Below are 15,514 nucleotides of genomic sequence, written 5' to 3'. Positions count from 1 at the left end.
AGATTCCAGCTGCACCATACTGAGCTTGTATACCCACATGGGGTTAACTACATATATATATATATATATATATATATATATATATATATTTTTCCCCAACACTGCCACTATTACCTTACAAGCAGAAGCAACAATTGTTCCAGCACTGTTGGAAGCCACTGAGAAGATTTCATATCCATGCCCATATCTAAAAATAAAACAGTAGAGGTAAATAAATTGAAAAAAAAAAATAAAAATTCAAAAACATTTACTTTAGACTTTGGCACTTAGAAGAAAAAAAAAAGCACAAAATGAATGGCATTTATGACCATCAGCACCTCATGCCCCATTTTATTAACCACTTGCTGACCGGCTGATGCCGATATACGTCGGCAAGGTGGCACGGGTGCACAAAACAATGTACCAGTATGTCACTCCATCATTGGCCGCTAGCAGACACAGAAACGTGCCCACGAAATCGATGTCCACCGGTGGCCAACGATCGCGACACGGATCAGCAGAACGAGGAGATTCCTATGTAAACAAGGCATTTCCCTGTTCTGCCTAGCAACATGACAGAGAACGGGAGCAGTGATCTCGGTAATGTTCTAGGTAGCCCATCCCCCTACAGTAAGAACATGCTGAGGGAACACACGTAACCCTTTTATTGCCCCCTAGTGTTTAACCCCTTCCTTGCCAGTGACGTTTACACAGTAATCAATACATTTGTATAGCACTGATCGCTGTATAAAGGTCAATGGCCCGAAAATAGTGTCAAAAGTGTCTAATCTGTCTGCCGCAATGTCACAGTCATGATAAAAATCGCAGAGCGCCGCCATTACTAAGAAAAATGTTTTTTAATATATTTTATATATATTATTTTTTTTATAATAAAAATACCATAAATCTATCCTCTAATTTGTAGATGCAATAACTTTGGCGCAAACTGAACAATATACGATTATTGCAATTTTTTTTTACAAAAATATGTAGAAAAATACATATCAGCCTAAACTGAGTAAGAAATTCGTTTTTTTAATATATTTTTGGGGGGATATTTATTATAGCAAAAAGTAAAAAATATTGTTTTTCAAAATTGTCGCTCTTTTTTTGTTTATAGTGAAAAAAAATAAAAATGCAGAGGTGATCAAATACCACCAAAAGAAAGCTCTATTTGTGGGAAAAAAAGTATGGCAAATTATTGTTTGGGTACAGTGTCTCATGACCGCACAATTGTCAGTTAAAGCAATGCAGGGCCATATTGGAAAAAAGGGCTTGGTCAGGAAGGGAGTAAATTCTTCCAGGGCTGAAGTTGGTTACATAGCGATTATTACAATGGCTTGTACCTTGGTCAGCAGTGTTCCCAGGGCAAGCATTGCCCCCTCCTGCAGCCTGGTCATGAGCCACAGGAAACATTGGATAAAGGCATTAAGCCCCACGTTTACACCAGTGCGACTTTAAAATCACGCTACTTTAGTATGACTTCAAAGCTGAATATCAGTGCAATTTTCACTGCTGATTTCATAGCACTTGTGACTTCATACAACAGAAGTCTATGCAAGTTGCAATGAAAACGGCAAAAAGTAGTGCAGGAACCTTTTTTAAAGTCACTGCAACATGAGTCATGGCAACATGAACAGGTCCATTTCCGGCAATTCTGGGCAACTTTGCATGCGTTTTGGCTTAGGCACGGGTACAGTGCCCCACTTGCTCACATCTCCAACAGCATTTGGTATTCCTTTGGGTATGGTCAGCTTTACAAGAGACAGCCTCAGCCACTTCAGCCCGGAAGGATCTGCATCGCTTTAACTGACAATTGCATGGTCGTGTGACATTGTACCCAAATAAAATTGACGTCCTTTTTCCCACAAATAGAGCTTTCTTTTAGTGACATTTCATCTCATCTCTGCGGTTTTTATTTTTTGCGCTATAAACAAAAGAAGAGCGACAATTTTGAAAAACAAAAAACAATATATTTCTTACATTTTGCTATAATAAATATCCCAAAAAACATTTTAAAAAACAGATGTCTTCATCAGTTTGGTCCAATATGTATTCTACATATTTTTGGTAAAAAAAAAAAAATCGCAATAAGCGTATATTCATTGTTTTGCGCTTAAGTTATAGTGTCTACAAAATAGGGGATGGATTTATGGCACGGGGTGATCTGCGATTTTTAGCGGGACTGCAACATTGCGGCGGACTGATCAGACATTTTTGGGACCATTGACGTCTATACGGCGATCGGTGCTATAAAAATGCAATGATTACTGTGTAAATGTCACTGGCAGGGAAGGGGTTAACACTAGGGGGTGATCAAGCGGTTACATGTGTTCCCTAGTTAGTGTTTCTAACTGTGGGGGAATTGGACTGACTGGGTGAGGAGACATATCACTGTTCACAATTACTGCAAACAGCAGATCTGTCTCTACTTCCCTGTCAGAACAAGGATTTGTGTGTTTATAAACACAAATCCCTGTTGGATCGCGCCGGCTGGCCACAAGCATCGGTTCCCCTCCAGCATGCAGTGGGCTCGCGCCTGCTATGGCTCTTAAAAGAAGCCACCATAAATATATGGCGATTTGTGCAGGAGAGCCAACCTGCCGCCGTATATGTACAGGAGCTGGTCGGCAAGTGGTTAACTAACCACACCACTTCTACTCTGAGAGCTAAAACTACTTGCCTGTCAACGAACGGTTACAGCCAACTCTTGTACTGCAAAGAACAGTCATTTCAAATTACATAAGGGATTCCAGCATGAATCAGATATTTACTTGTAAACTGTCATAACAATCAGAATCCTAAGTATGCCTGCCATGTTTTTCCAAATATTTTAGTTTTGAACTGCTAAAGCTGAATTTTCAGAATTGAGAATGCAAATGTTCACTGAAAACTAACAGATTTTTTATTTTATTTTAAAGAAATATTATTAATTATTCTGTGCAACAGGCAATTACAATTTTAAAAAGTATTTACTACTGATGGAACTGTTAATCATCATCCCAAAACTGTACATGGCACAGCTGTAAGTCATTAAAGCTGAATTCCAACTTTCATTTTACTAGAACTAAGTGGAATGATCAATCCCAGCATAGATCATACCCCTGTACCATGTTGCAAAGTTGTCTGCATATCCCTTGATATTCTGGGTTTAGTTGTGGCTTTGTATCTTGTGACACTCTGTAAATCCTGCTGTCCTTTCCACAGTCACTTTCTGCAGCAGCTAGAGTCTGTAACCCTCCCCTTTGTAGCCTTTCATACTCTGATGGTGAGTGGAATTGAATACATCCTAATTAGCATTCCATCCCACCCAGTCACATCTACAGGAAAAGTCCAAATCTCCCAAGCCCTGCCTCACAGATGATAGCATTATTCAAAAAAGAACACCTTCATTCACAACCTGTTCTAAAAGCTGGCTGTGCTGCTGCTGGGCAGGAGGGAAAGCATCACAATCTGAATTCAATCCTACCCAGTTATATATGCGGACCAGTATGAACAGGGAGAGTCCCACCCCTCAGATCCTGCCCTCCCATAGCCCTGCTCTCTGTGAAGCCATTAATTTACACATTAAGAAAACATCTTCATAATAACCTCCCATTCCCGTTCCTTTGTAGTCTTGCAGTAAGCCATTATAATTTGGCATGCCAGGAATGACACAGGAGGAGGTATGACACATTTACACTTTTTTACCACCCACACGAAGGCCCAGAAACACCCACAGTAACCCTAGGTCCCACCAACATCAACTCCCAAAACTAGTACAAGTGACTCCCATAGCCCACCTTGAAGCTACAGAGACTCAAAGGATCTGGAAAATCTCATCTGTAAAATCTTGCAAGACCTTTGGGGAAATGCATTTTCCCCCATACTGATGTGCACTACCACATGATCCAGGAGCCAAACCCAGAATTCCAGGAAGTAGAAGGGAGACGGATTCTTCCGCCCTCTGGGAAAATGGCCACTGTAAGATCCCTTTCACACTGAGGTGTTTTTCACGCGCTTTTGGGCTAAATAGCACCTGTAAAGCGGCTCCCCTGCAGTCTCATTGAGGCTATGCGCTGGCAGGAAGTTAAAACAATTCCTGCAAGCAGAATCTTTGGAGCGATGTATACACTGCTCTTCCCCATTGAAATTAATGGGCAGCGTCGCCGAACCGTCAGCGCTTTACGTTTTATCCCTTTTTGCCTGCTAGCGGGGGGGTTAAAAGTATCCCGCTAACGCTCAAAAACTGCTGCAAGAACGACGCCACTTTACAGTCGATGGTGCCGACGCCACAGTGTGAAAGGGGCCAATGAAGAATGCATTGGAAAAGAAAAATAAGGTATGCAAAAAGAAATTCTACAATTACGCAATTACAATTATAAGTATCTGTTTGTAGATTGTCATTACCAAACATTTTTAAGGGAGCATTTTTTGAAATTTTTAAGATAAGGGTGAATGAAGTTCCTCTTTTACATACATATAATCATTCTGACAATGGACAAATATTCAATTTTCATGAAATCTTCTGAAAAATTTGTCTGAGTATGGACAGCCCAATGATGACCATCCAATCAGTTATCTGCCACAGTGACAGGTATAAGTGCCATTAAGACCTGACGAACTTGTCTTCAATTCAAGTGGTTACTGCAAATTGCACTGGCTGAAGCTCGAAAAAAGATCCCCAACATCTCTTTGTACATTAACTGTCGATTCTAACAGCCAAGGTGGTTTGTATAATACTTCTACCCAGAACAAAAGTTGTAAGCAATGCATTAAGTGCCATTCATCCGACTGAATCATGAGACAATTTCTTTTTCCTGATCAGACTGCACAATGTGTTGAGTTGTTATTCAAAGGAAGGATTATGCACATGAACTACTAGATGCAGTCACCATAAATTAAGTTTGCTTTGCTATAAAAGGGTTATAATTTTAGTAATGTTACAATGCAAACAAAACTAAAGTAAAAAAAACAAACACAAATCACAAATGTTTCAATCGTAAGTGATGAAGACCTTGAGTAAAAGAGCACATCTCCAGCATACCTTTAGACAAGCATATTCCTCCATACTGGTCACTGGAGGGTGCCGACTTTAGCTGTGTTGTGCTGATCAGTTGCTTGATTACTGTTCCAAAAGCAGATCTGATATAATTTAATCAATAAACTGATGGGTAGACTTCATAGCTGAAGTCTGGAACATCCAGGGGCCAGCTCCTCCCCTGAAACATGCACATCGAACAGGGTGTCCAGGGATGTGTTCATTCACTCAGGCTCAGACAGAACTGCAGTACAGTGAATAGGGGCACTGAAAACAATGGAGAATGCAGTTTTGCAATAAGCAGGGAGCTGATATATCACCACCTCTATTGGCTATTATTAAAGTCAGCAATACAAAAACAGCAGCTTGCAAGTAAATGTTATGATGTTATGCGCACGTTTAAAAATGACAAAAATAAGGATAATTTCACCTTTTACAAAAAAAAAACAATTATTATTTTTTTTTTTACTTTGCAGGCTGCTGGGCATTAGAACTGCAATCAGCAGACCACAGGTGCAATGCCTGGATCCTTTTCTTCACTTCCGCCCATAGCTCTTAAAAGGGACATTTTTTTTTAAATTGCACTTTAGTGTAAATATGAGATCTGTGGTCTTTTTGACCCCAGATCTCATACTTAAGAGGTCCTGTCATCCTTTTTTTTTATTACAAGGGATGTTTACATTCCTTGTAATAGGAATAAAAGTGACACCATTTTTTTTTTTAAAGAACAGTGTAAAAATAAAAAGGTAAAATAAATAGAAGTGTGCGCTTGTAAGACCGCTGCGCAAATACGATGTGACAGAAAGTATTGCAATGACCCCCATTTTATTCTCTAGGGTGTTAGAAAAAAAAATGTATAGTGTTTGAGAGTTCTAAGTAATTTTCTAGCCAAAAAAAAAAAAAAGACAACAAATCTCCAAAAGAGGCTCGGTCCTTAAGTGGTTAATACAAAGCAAACCGCAACAATGCCTTACACTCAAACATATATCAGCATTTAGCTGCTGTATGTTATTAGGTAAAGACCTATATTGTCTAGCTGTAGAATCAACTTAGCCATAAATAAAACATCCACTATGACATACACTAGATTAGCTTGTGTTTTTCACTAACTTGCATTAACCACTTAACAACCGCCCATTGCCGATTAACGGCTTCAGGGCGGTTGTTTAACTCTGAGAGGCCGTTAATTAAGAATTAATTAAGAATTCTGCTCTCGAGCGCCCCCTGGGGCGCGCACACGAGACCATCTGTGATCAAATGACGGAGTGATCACTTGTAAACAAACCGGCGTCATGTTATGATGCCGGTTCCTCCCTCCCCCTCTCTGTACCGATCGGTACAGCGGAGGGGAAAGAGATCGGTGTTAGCAGCGCTGTGGGCTGCATCTGCACTGCCCACATTGCTGCTCACCTAATTTAACCCCTCAATTCCCTGCCAATACTCTACAGTGCCCCGCCAATACTCTGCAGTGCCCCGCCAATACTCTGCAGTGCCCCGCCAATACTCTGCAGTGCCCCGCCAATACTCTGCAGTGCCCCGCCAATACTCTGCAGTGCCCCGCCAATACCCCGCCATAAATTGCCATACCCAGCCATACTCGGAGATACCCAGCCATACTCGGTGATACCCTGCAATACCCAGCCATAGACGCCCCCCCACCCCTCACCGCCCTCTGGTGCTTCTACCAACTCGCCAGTACGATCAAAGCCAGAATCATTTTTTTTTTTTTATTTCAGGCTTCCCAGCCTAGAGGTGAGATGTCGGGTCATACTGACCCCCAGATTTCACAGTAAAGAGGACCCGTCATCCCATATTCCTACTACAAGGGATGTTTACATTCCTTGTAATAGGAATAAAAGTGATAAAAAATTTATTTTTGGGGAAAAAAATGTCAAACTAAAATAAATAAAGTAAAATGAACAATAAAAAAAAAAAAAAATTTAAAGCGCCCATGTCCCCATGTGCTCGCATGCAGAAGCGAACGCATACGTAAACCCCGCCCACATACGAAAACGGTGTTCAAACCACACATGTGAGGTATCGCTGCGAACGTTAGAGCGAGAGAAATAATTCTAGCCCTAGACCTCCTCTGCAACTCAAAACATGTAACCAGTAAAAAAAATTTAAAGCGTCGCCTATGGGGATTTTTTAAGTAGCGACGTTTGGCGCCATTCCACGAGCATGTGCAATTTTGAAGAGTGACATGTTCGATATCTATTTACTCAGCATAACTTCATCTTTCACTTTATGCAAAAATTGGGCTAACTTTACTGTTTTTTTTATTTTTTAAGCACAAAACTGTTTTTTCCCTGAAAAAACGTGTTCGAAAAATTGCTGCGCAAATACCGTGTGAGATAAAAATTTGCAACGACCACCATTGTATTCTCCAGGGTCTTTGCTAAAAAAAAATATATAATGTTTTGGGGTTCTCTGTAATTTTCTAGCAAATAAATGATGATTTTTACATGTAGGAGAGAAATTTCAGAATTGTCCTGGGTGCTCCAGAACGCCCGATGGCGCTCCCTGCATTTTGGGCCTCTGTATGTGGCCACACTGTGTAAAAGTCTCACACATGTGGTATCGCCGTACTCTGGAGTAATAGCAGAATGTGTTTTGGGGTGTAATTTGTGGTATGCATTTGCTGTGTGTGAGAAATAACCTGATAATATGACAATTTTGTGGAAAAAAAAAAGGAAAAAAAATCTTGATTTTGCAAAGAATTGTGGGAAAAAATGACAACTTCAAAAAACTCATCATGCCTCTTACTAAATACATTGGAATGTCTTCTTTCCAAAAAGGGGTCATTTGGGGGGTATTTGTACTTTTATGGCATGTTAGGGTCAAGAATTGAAATAGGCCGAAATTTTCAGATATTGGCACCACAGCTTGTGGACTCTTTCACAAAGACCAAATAATATCCACCAATTTGTACTTATTTTTACCAAAGATATGTAGTAGTATAAATTTTGGCCAAAATTTATGAAGAAAAAATTACTAATCTGCTAAATTTTATAACAAACGAAGAAAAATTCATTTTTTCGTAGAATTTTCGGTCTTTTTTCTTTTATAGCACAAAAAATAAAAAACTGAGAGGTGATTAAATACCACCAAAAGAAAGCTCTATTTGTGTGAAAAAAAGGACAAAAATTTCATATAGGTCCAGTGTTGCATGACTGAGTAATTGTCATTCAAAATGTGAGAGCACCAAAAGCTGAAAATTGGTCTGGTTATTAAGGGTGTTTAAGTGCCCAGTGGTCAAGTGGTTAAATAAACTTTGATTAGATAAAACAATTAGGGCAAAATAAAATTGATGGTGCAATTTGTGAGATCAATACATACCAAACTAACAGCTGAGAAGTAAGGGTTAAATGAAAGACACCTCATTAAAATGTCAAGCATGATGCATAGCAAATAAATCAGTATCCCTGGCTTATAAATTGCCACAAAAATGATTAATAAATTGGTTGTTTCGCAAAACAAATACATTTATGAGGGAAAAAGGTAGTAACACAAATATGCTGGGAAAAGTTGCAAGTGTGTAAAGGCTCAAGTAAGATAGAAAGAGAACTTACAATTTTTGAACTTCAGGCCACAGTGTGTTTTGTAACAAATGATCTTCAGTTGGAGGTTCTACAAAGAAAAACACTTACAATGCAAACAATCCAGTAATGCATAGTACATTTCTAATTATTCACAGTAATAAAGACAGAAGACTTTACTCAGGCTTTCTGTTCCTTCACTAAATTAGTTTTATATAGCTTAGATGTTGGCTCATCAGCCTACTGAAAGGAGAAATTTGCACTAATCAAGCACTGACCATAGCATACAGTTTAACACTGTAAAATACAGTTCTATCCTTTCTGCTCCATTACTCCTTGCACAGATCTCCTATTGCATGCATTATTGCTGCTCCACCTGGGGGCGTTATCATTTTGAGATGTGGTGAGACAGTGGAATATCTTGGTTTACAGGAAAGAAGGGGCCTGGAGCCACCTCCAGCATTCCAAGCCTTCAGGAATTTTCTTTAACACCTCGTCTAGATTTAGGGATGTTGTATAGCACTCTGGGCTAAGCAGTCAGAGGAGGTTGGGCCACCAACAAAACCAGTCAGACATCAGTCTTTTTTCCATTTGATTAAGTCGTGGTGTCCTTTTATGATGGATGGACTCTTACTTTTACAATTGGTATGGAGCCTTTATGATTTGAGTTTATGTTTGAGTAAGACTATTGTACATTTGTGTCTACTTTAGTCAACTGCTTAATAGGTTTCCAACTATTTGGGGTGACATCTAAGCCATGCATATATGGTCCCTGTATAAATCTGCATGTGGACACACACACTAATGACTGGCTAAATCCACCTGTATCACTAATGACTGGTTAAGACCACCTGGAGACTAGATGCTGATGCACCAACTATACAAGCCACACATGCAAGTTACACATCTAAGCTGTGTATACAAGGTCTTGTGTTTCCTGTAGAAATCTGCTTGTGAACATTTGTATACTACTAATGACAGGTTAAATCATCTATAGACTGGATAATGTTGCACCCACTACCATATACTGTATACTGGCTCTCTGGAGTCTTTAAAAGAGTATATATGGACATTCTCTTCTTTGATAAATCAAAGGTTAAACTCCACCTTGAGACCTTTATCATACCAGGAGCATTTAGGCATTTGTAGATTACAATATCCTAGAGACGATTCAGTTCGCATTGTGCGCTATATAAGTATTTCATTCATTCATTCATTCAATATTACAGCATTCATAGATTGGCTGTCACATTGATGTGTTTGTTTCAACCTTTTGATGTGCTACATCCTAAACAGCATAGGAAGCTTTTACAGAGTCCTCTTGGAATATTCTGAATAATATAATGTACCACTCTATTTTGTCCATAGAAGTTGATAATTCAGGAGCCTTTTAAGGAACTGCGGCTATTGTGAGATAATGCCACCACTATTGTTATCTGATTATTACATCCTTATCTGTATATATGATGTACGTTTTTTGATGCAATGATTAATACTGTATGACATATTTATATACTGTATGTTTTGAAGAACATTTTGGTAGTATCTTGGGCTCTAGTAGGTATATCTTTGTTTTTAGTCCGTGCCTGTGTGTCTCTAGACTGTATATAATAGCATTTATTTGTTATACAGTTAGCTGCTTAACAGTCAGTTCTGTTTTTAATATATAATCCCCAATCCCTCCTTTCCTTGCAATCAGGGTTAAAATGCATTGCCTTGATGATGGGTATGAGGGCAAAATAACTATATGCATTTTGGTATAAACCATTCTATATTATTAGGCTTTACCTACACTGTAATTCAACAGTTTTGGATGCACAGTGGCCCCAGGAGCAAAAAAGAAATATGGCTCCTCCCACCTTTTCATAAATGAAGAATAAACCAAATGTATTTAAACTATTAATCCAGATAGATGTTTCTGTCTTTTAGATTTTAAAGTTAATGAACCATCTAAATAATGATTTTCAAGCTAGTCACTAGGAATTGTGTAAAATAGTCATCTAATCTGCATGGCTGATCAACAAATACCTGTTCCCACACAGAGGGTATTGAAACAATGAGGCTTTTCTATTCGGGATTCAACATATCCTGCACCCTGCATGCAGCAATATACCCTGGTAACAACAATTTGGCTCAAGTATTGGATTTCTAATCTCCATGTATTGTTAAAATAGATAACTGCGCTGTTCTTAGGCACCTTGCAAATGGATGCCTCCATCTTATGGATTCCGCTTGCTCAGTGGGGGATCACTCCACTGATCCCTGCTGGGCAGGCAGATGACAGGTCCATGCCCGCTCACTGTGCAGAGCAGACACAGTCCCGCTCCCTTTTATGGGGGAATCGAGTGGAAATGGACCACCTGTCCATTTTCTTCCGATCCGACAGACGGATGGAAAAATAGGATTTTTATAACAGCTTACCTGTAAAATCCTTTTCTTTGAAGTACATCACGGGACACAGAGCCAAAGTAGTAACCATGTGGGTTATAGGCCACCTTCAGGTGATGGACACTGGCACGACCTAAATTAAAAAAGTGCACTCCCTATATAACCCCTCCCACTGGTGGGAGTATCTCAGTTTTGTAGAAAAGCAATAGACGTGCAAGGGAGGGACCTCTGTGTCCCATGATGTACTTCAAAGAAAAGGATCTTACAGGTAAGGTGTTATAAAAATCCTATTTTCTTATCATACATCACAGGACACAGGGCCGTAGTAGTAACTATGTGGGAATGCCAACTGAAAGGAAGGGAGACAACAAAATTAGGGAACCAAGAGACTAGCTTGCCTTTGATAGAAATACAAGGATCCTACCTATGACATATTACCTGGGGTGCCAACCCCTGGATACAAAACAGGAGACATATGCCTTCCAGATTCTATAGAATATGACACTAGAGGCCGGCTTCCTAGCATTAACCAAAAGTAGAAACTTCTGAAGCTAACAGCACACGATCCTTCCAGAATGTGGGTCTCAATAGTCAAACTGCTAAATTTAGATTTTGTAAGGTAGGATGGAATACCGGACGAGGTGAGAGAAGGTCTGGTCATAGCGGTAGGGTACAAGGGTCCCCTACTGTTATCTTTATGATCTCGGCTAACCAAGATCTCCTGGGCCACACTGGGTCCACAAGAATCATCTCCTTCCCTACTTACTTGATCCTGCGAGATGCAGAAGCAGCAGAACAGGAGGAAACGCATGGATCAATGAGAAAAAAAAATAGATTCCTATGGAAAAACCAAGGCATTTGTCCCCTATGCCATCGAATCCCCTGTCTTTGACACAGAGTTGTCGATGTTGTTGTTGTACCTGGACGCAAACAGATCCACATCTGGAATTTTTCCTCTTTGACATATTGACAGAAAGATGTCGGGGTGAAGGGACCATTCTCCCAAAAACAATTGTTGGCGACTCAAGTAGTCTGCCTGCCAATTCTCTATTCCTGGAATGAAAATTTCTGATAGGCAAGGAATGTTCTTTTCTGCCCAAGATAGAATAAGATTCACCTCTCTCTGGGCTGCACGACTTCTCGTGCCCCCTTGGTGATTGATATAGGCCACTGCTGTGACATTGTCGGATTGGATCCTGACAGGACAATTCCGTAGTCTGAGCGTCCAGGCCTCTGGGGCCAGGCGTACTGCTTGAATCTCTAGAATATGGATGGGAAAGGTCCTCTCTGATTTGGATCATTTCCCTTGGACAGACACTTCTTCAGGACTGCTCCCCAGCCCAGAAGGCTGGCATTTGTTGTTACCACCTTCCAGGTAACTGGTAGATAGGATATTCCTTTCTGAAGATTCTTGGACATCAACCATTGAGGCTCTGACGCACTTTGGGGGATAAACACATTGGGAAGTCCAGAGCTTGGACCTTCTTGATTCAAGTAGACAGGATACTATTTTGCAGTCTTGAATGAAACTGCGCATAAGGAACGGACTCGAAGAAGCCACCATCTTTCCCAACAATTTCATGCAAAGTCAATTAGAAGGATTCTTCTTTGTCTTGATCAACTGAATAAGTTCCCTTATGGAACTGATCCTTTCCTGGGGCAAAACACCCTCTTCTGAGATGTATCTATGATCATCCCCAAGTACTGCCATCTCCTTGATGGTTCTAAGAAGGATTTATCTAGGTTAAGAATCCAGCCTAGGTATTCCAGGTAGCTGACTGTGGTGACCAAACTTTGGATTTAAGCGGGCTACCGATTGATCTATCAAGACTATATTGTCTAAGTAGGCTAGTATCGTTATACCTTGAGCCCTTAACCTGGCTAAAGGAGGAGCCAGGACCTTTGTAAACACTTGAGGTGCAGTAGCTAGACTGAAGGCAGAGCTACAAAGTGGAAATTAAGATTAACTACCTAGAAGCGTACACATTTCTTGTGAGCGGGGAAAAATCGGCACATGGAAAAACATCCTTGATGTCGATTGATACTAGAAGTTCTCCCCCTTGTAGGATAGAGACTACTGACCAGATTGACTCCATGTGAAAAGAACAGATATTCAAAACCAGTTTAGATCTTTGAGATCCCTGTATGGTTTTGGAACCGTAAAAAGGTTTGAATAAAACCCTAAAGCCCCGTACACACGAGAGGACTTATGTCCGACAGACTTCCGAAGGAGTTCTGCCGGAGTTCTGCCGGAGTTCCGACAGAGTTCTGACGGACTTTTCGACTGAGCGGACTTGGCCACACACAATCACACTAAACTCCGACGGATTCGAACGTGATGACGTACGACTGGACTCGAATAGGGAAGTTCATAGCCAGTAGCCAATAGCTGCCCTAGCGTCGGTTTTAGTCCGTCGGAATAGCATACACACGAGCGAATTTTTCGAAGGGACCGGGTCTGGTGGAGTTCCGTCGGGAAAATTTGAAGCATGTTCCATATTCTAAAGTCCGTCAAACTTTGGTGAATCAAAAGTCCGTTGCAGCCCACACACGATCGAATAGTCTGACGGAATCAGTCCGTCGGACTTTGGATGTTGAAAAGTCTGCTCGTGTGTACGGGGCATAATCCTTGCTTTACTAAGTGGGCCACCGATATCACTCTTTGAGAAAAGAGATGATCCAAAGCTAGAGAGAGAGACTCCTTTTCACTGGATATCTGGGAACGTTTTATCTGAGAAACGAGGAGACGGGAACCCTCAGGACTCTAGTTTGTAACCTAGAGAAATTGAGCAAGCCAACCATCTTGACATTGTTCCTGTCAGATCCATGAAAACTGTGCCTTTCCCCCCACTCGAGCAAGCGGGGGCACCCCCTCATAAGGCTTTAGTATTTCGTTTTGTGGGTTACCTTGCCTAGGTCCTCTTTGACCCTGGGACTGACCCAGAGGTTTACCTCTTAAAATTTGATGGTGGAGCCCGTCGTGACTGCCTGGAAGCTAATGCCCCTAGTACTGGAGAAGTATATTTAAAACATAAAAACTTCTTCTTAACAGGAAAAAAAGGGAACTTTTCCCATTAGAAAGTCTTTGGATATACTTATCCAGAATGTCGCCAAATAAACATTCACCATAAAAAGCGAAACTGGCCAAGAGCTTTTGCATGGAACTTTGGCTGACCAATTTTTTAACCGTAGGATTCTACGCACATGTACCAGCCCTAGCATGAGCCGTGAGGCCTGGAGAAAATAATCTTTCATAGCATCAACTGTAAACACAATGCTTCTGATATGCTGGCCAAATCTTGGGCCTGCTGATCAGGAATAACTGAGTACCTCTATAAACTGGTCCTTTAAGGCCTGGGATACTCTGGACGCTGCCAGCGCAGGATGAATGACTGAACCTACGAACGAAATATAGTTATTTTAAAGAGGAACTCCTTCCTCTTATCTGTTGGACCCTTTAGCATATGAGCATTGTCTACTGGACAAGTCAGGTTTTTATTTACAGAGGATATAGCAGCGCAAGTTGCTGGAGCTACCCATAAAACCCTTCCTCCATAGAATAAAGTATTGAGAACTTTTTCAGAGGAAAAAAAACGGTTTATCTGGGTGATCTCACTCAGAACACATGTTTTTTTTAGCCACGAATGGATAGGAAAAGATGAACAGATTGGGGAGGCTTTAGTGAACCCAAACCAGAAGTGGGCTGATCGACTGACTGCGTTATTGGCAGTAAAAATGTGGAGTGGACCAATTCAGTGGGCGAATGTACCAACAACCTGATACTCCACATCAGGTTCTTCGGAAGAGGAGACGTCAGCCTTTTCCTGGTCCTTGTGAGAAATTCGTCATCTCTCGCACCTTTTTCCTCAGAATGAGGGTCCTGAGCAATGGACAGGGAGCTGCTATGCTTAGTCCCACTCTGGGATGCAATTAAAGCATCCACCTTTACTTCAAGATTAAAATAGTTGAATAAAAAACCCTCTTAGTAAAATACACAGGGGCTGCAGTTTTAAGATCATCTGCAACACTTGCCCCTCCTGACAGTTCACAGTGACCGGCCATATTACTCTCAGGGGAGGATGCCATCTTACTGGGATGGATCTAGGCTTCTGTGCGACTGTGAAAGTCTTTCTAGAGCCTCTTATTGGGGTGTTTTCACCCCCCTTCTGACCATAGCTCGATGCACAAAGCAGAGGTACCAGAAGGAATGCATCCACTGCTTGAGTAATAGTTCAGCTCTGTTACTGCTATCAATGCTCAGATTGATGCAGCAGCAAATGTGTCGTCAAGGAATGCCTGTGTCACCAACCTAATTTCTCTTGTGTCCCTCTTGCAGCATGTAATAACACAATAGTGCTTTTAAAATAGCCCTTCCTGCGCTGGATGTTAGAGGACACCAATGCCGTGCTAAGCCTACAGCTCTTCCCCTCTCTTTTTTTTTTCTCTCAAAAAATAAGTTTTTCCCACATGAGCGTGGGCTCCTGATCCTATGGGATATCTGGGAGGAAGAAGGAAGGGGTCTGGTAGCCTTTGAGAGGCGTGCCACTTTTTGTTTTCCAAAATCCGTTGGTGCTCTTTCCCCAAGAAG

The 15,514-nt window shown here is 41.0% G+C and overlaps 1 protein-coding gene across 1 annotated transcript in view; it reads right to left on the bottom strand.

The window, feature by feature from the left end:
• Nucleotides 1–15,514, bottom strand: part of ELP2 (elongator acetyltransferase complex subunit 2) — a 373,658-nt gene that overhangs the window by 48,899 nt on the left and 309,245 nt on the right. Inside the window, exons 16-17 of the mRNA XM_077492004.1 lie at nucleotides 8,572–8,629; nucleotides 115–187 (exon numbers count right to left, since the gene is read on the bottom strand). Of these exons, the coding sequence (XP_077348130.1) occupies nucleotides 115–187; nucleotides 8,572–8,629 (131 nt within the window). The remainder of the gene's footprint in view (nucleotides 1–114; nucleotides 188–8,571; nucleotides 8,630–15,514) is intronic.

Source organism: Lithobates pipiens, unplaced genomic scaffold (assembly GCF_037356315.1).
Source record: "Lithobates pipiens isolate NorthernLeopardFrog02 unplaced genomic scaffold, aLitPip1_a1.2 Scaffold_19, whole genome shotgun sequence".
In the NCBI taxonomy this organism is placed as follows: Eukaryota; Metazoa; Chordata; class Amphibia; order Anura; family Ranidae; genus Lithobates; species Lithobates pipiens.
Note: the sequence above shows the minus strand (reverse complement) of the source record. Positions and strands in the feature narration are given on the sequence as shown.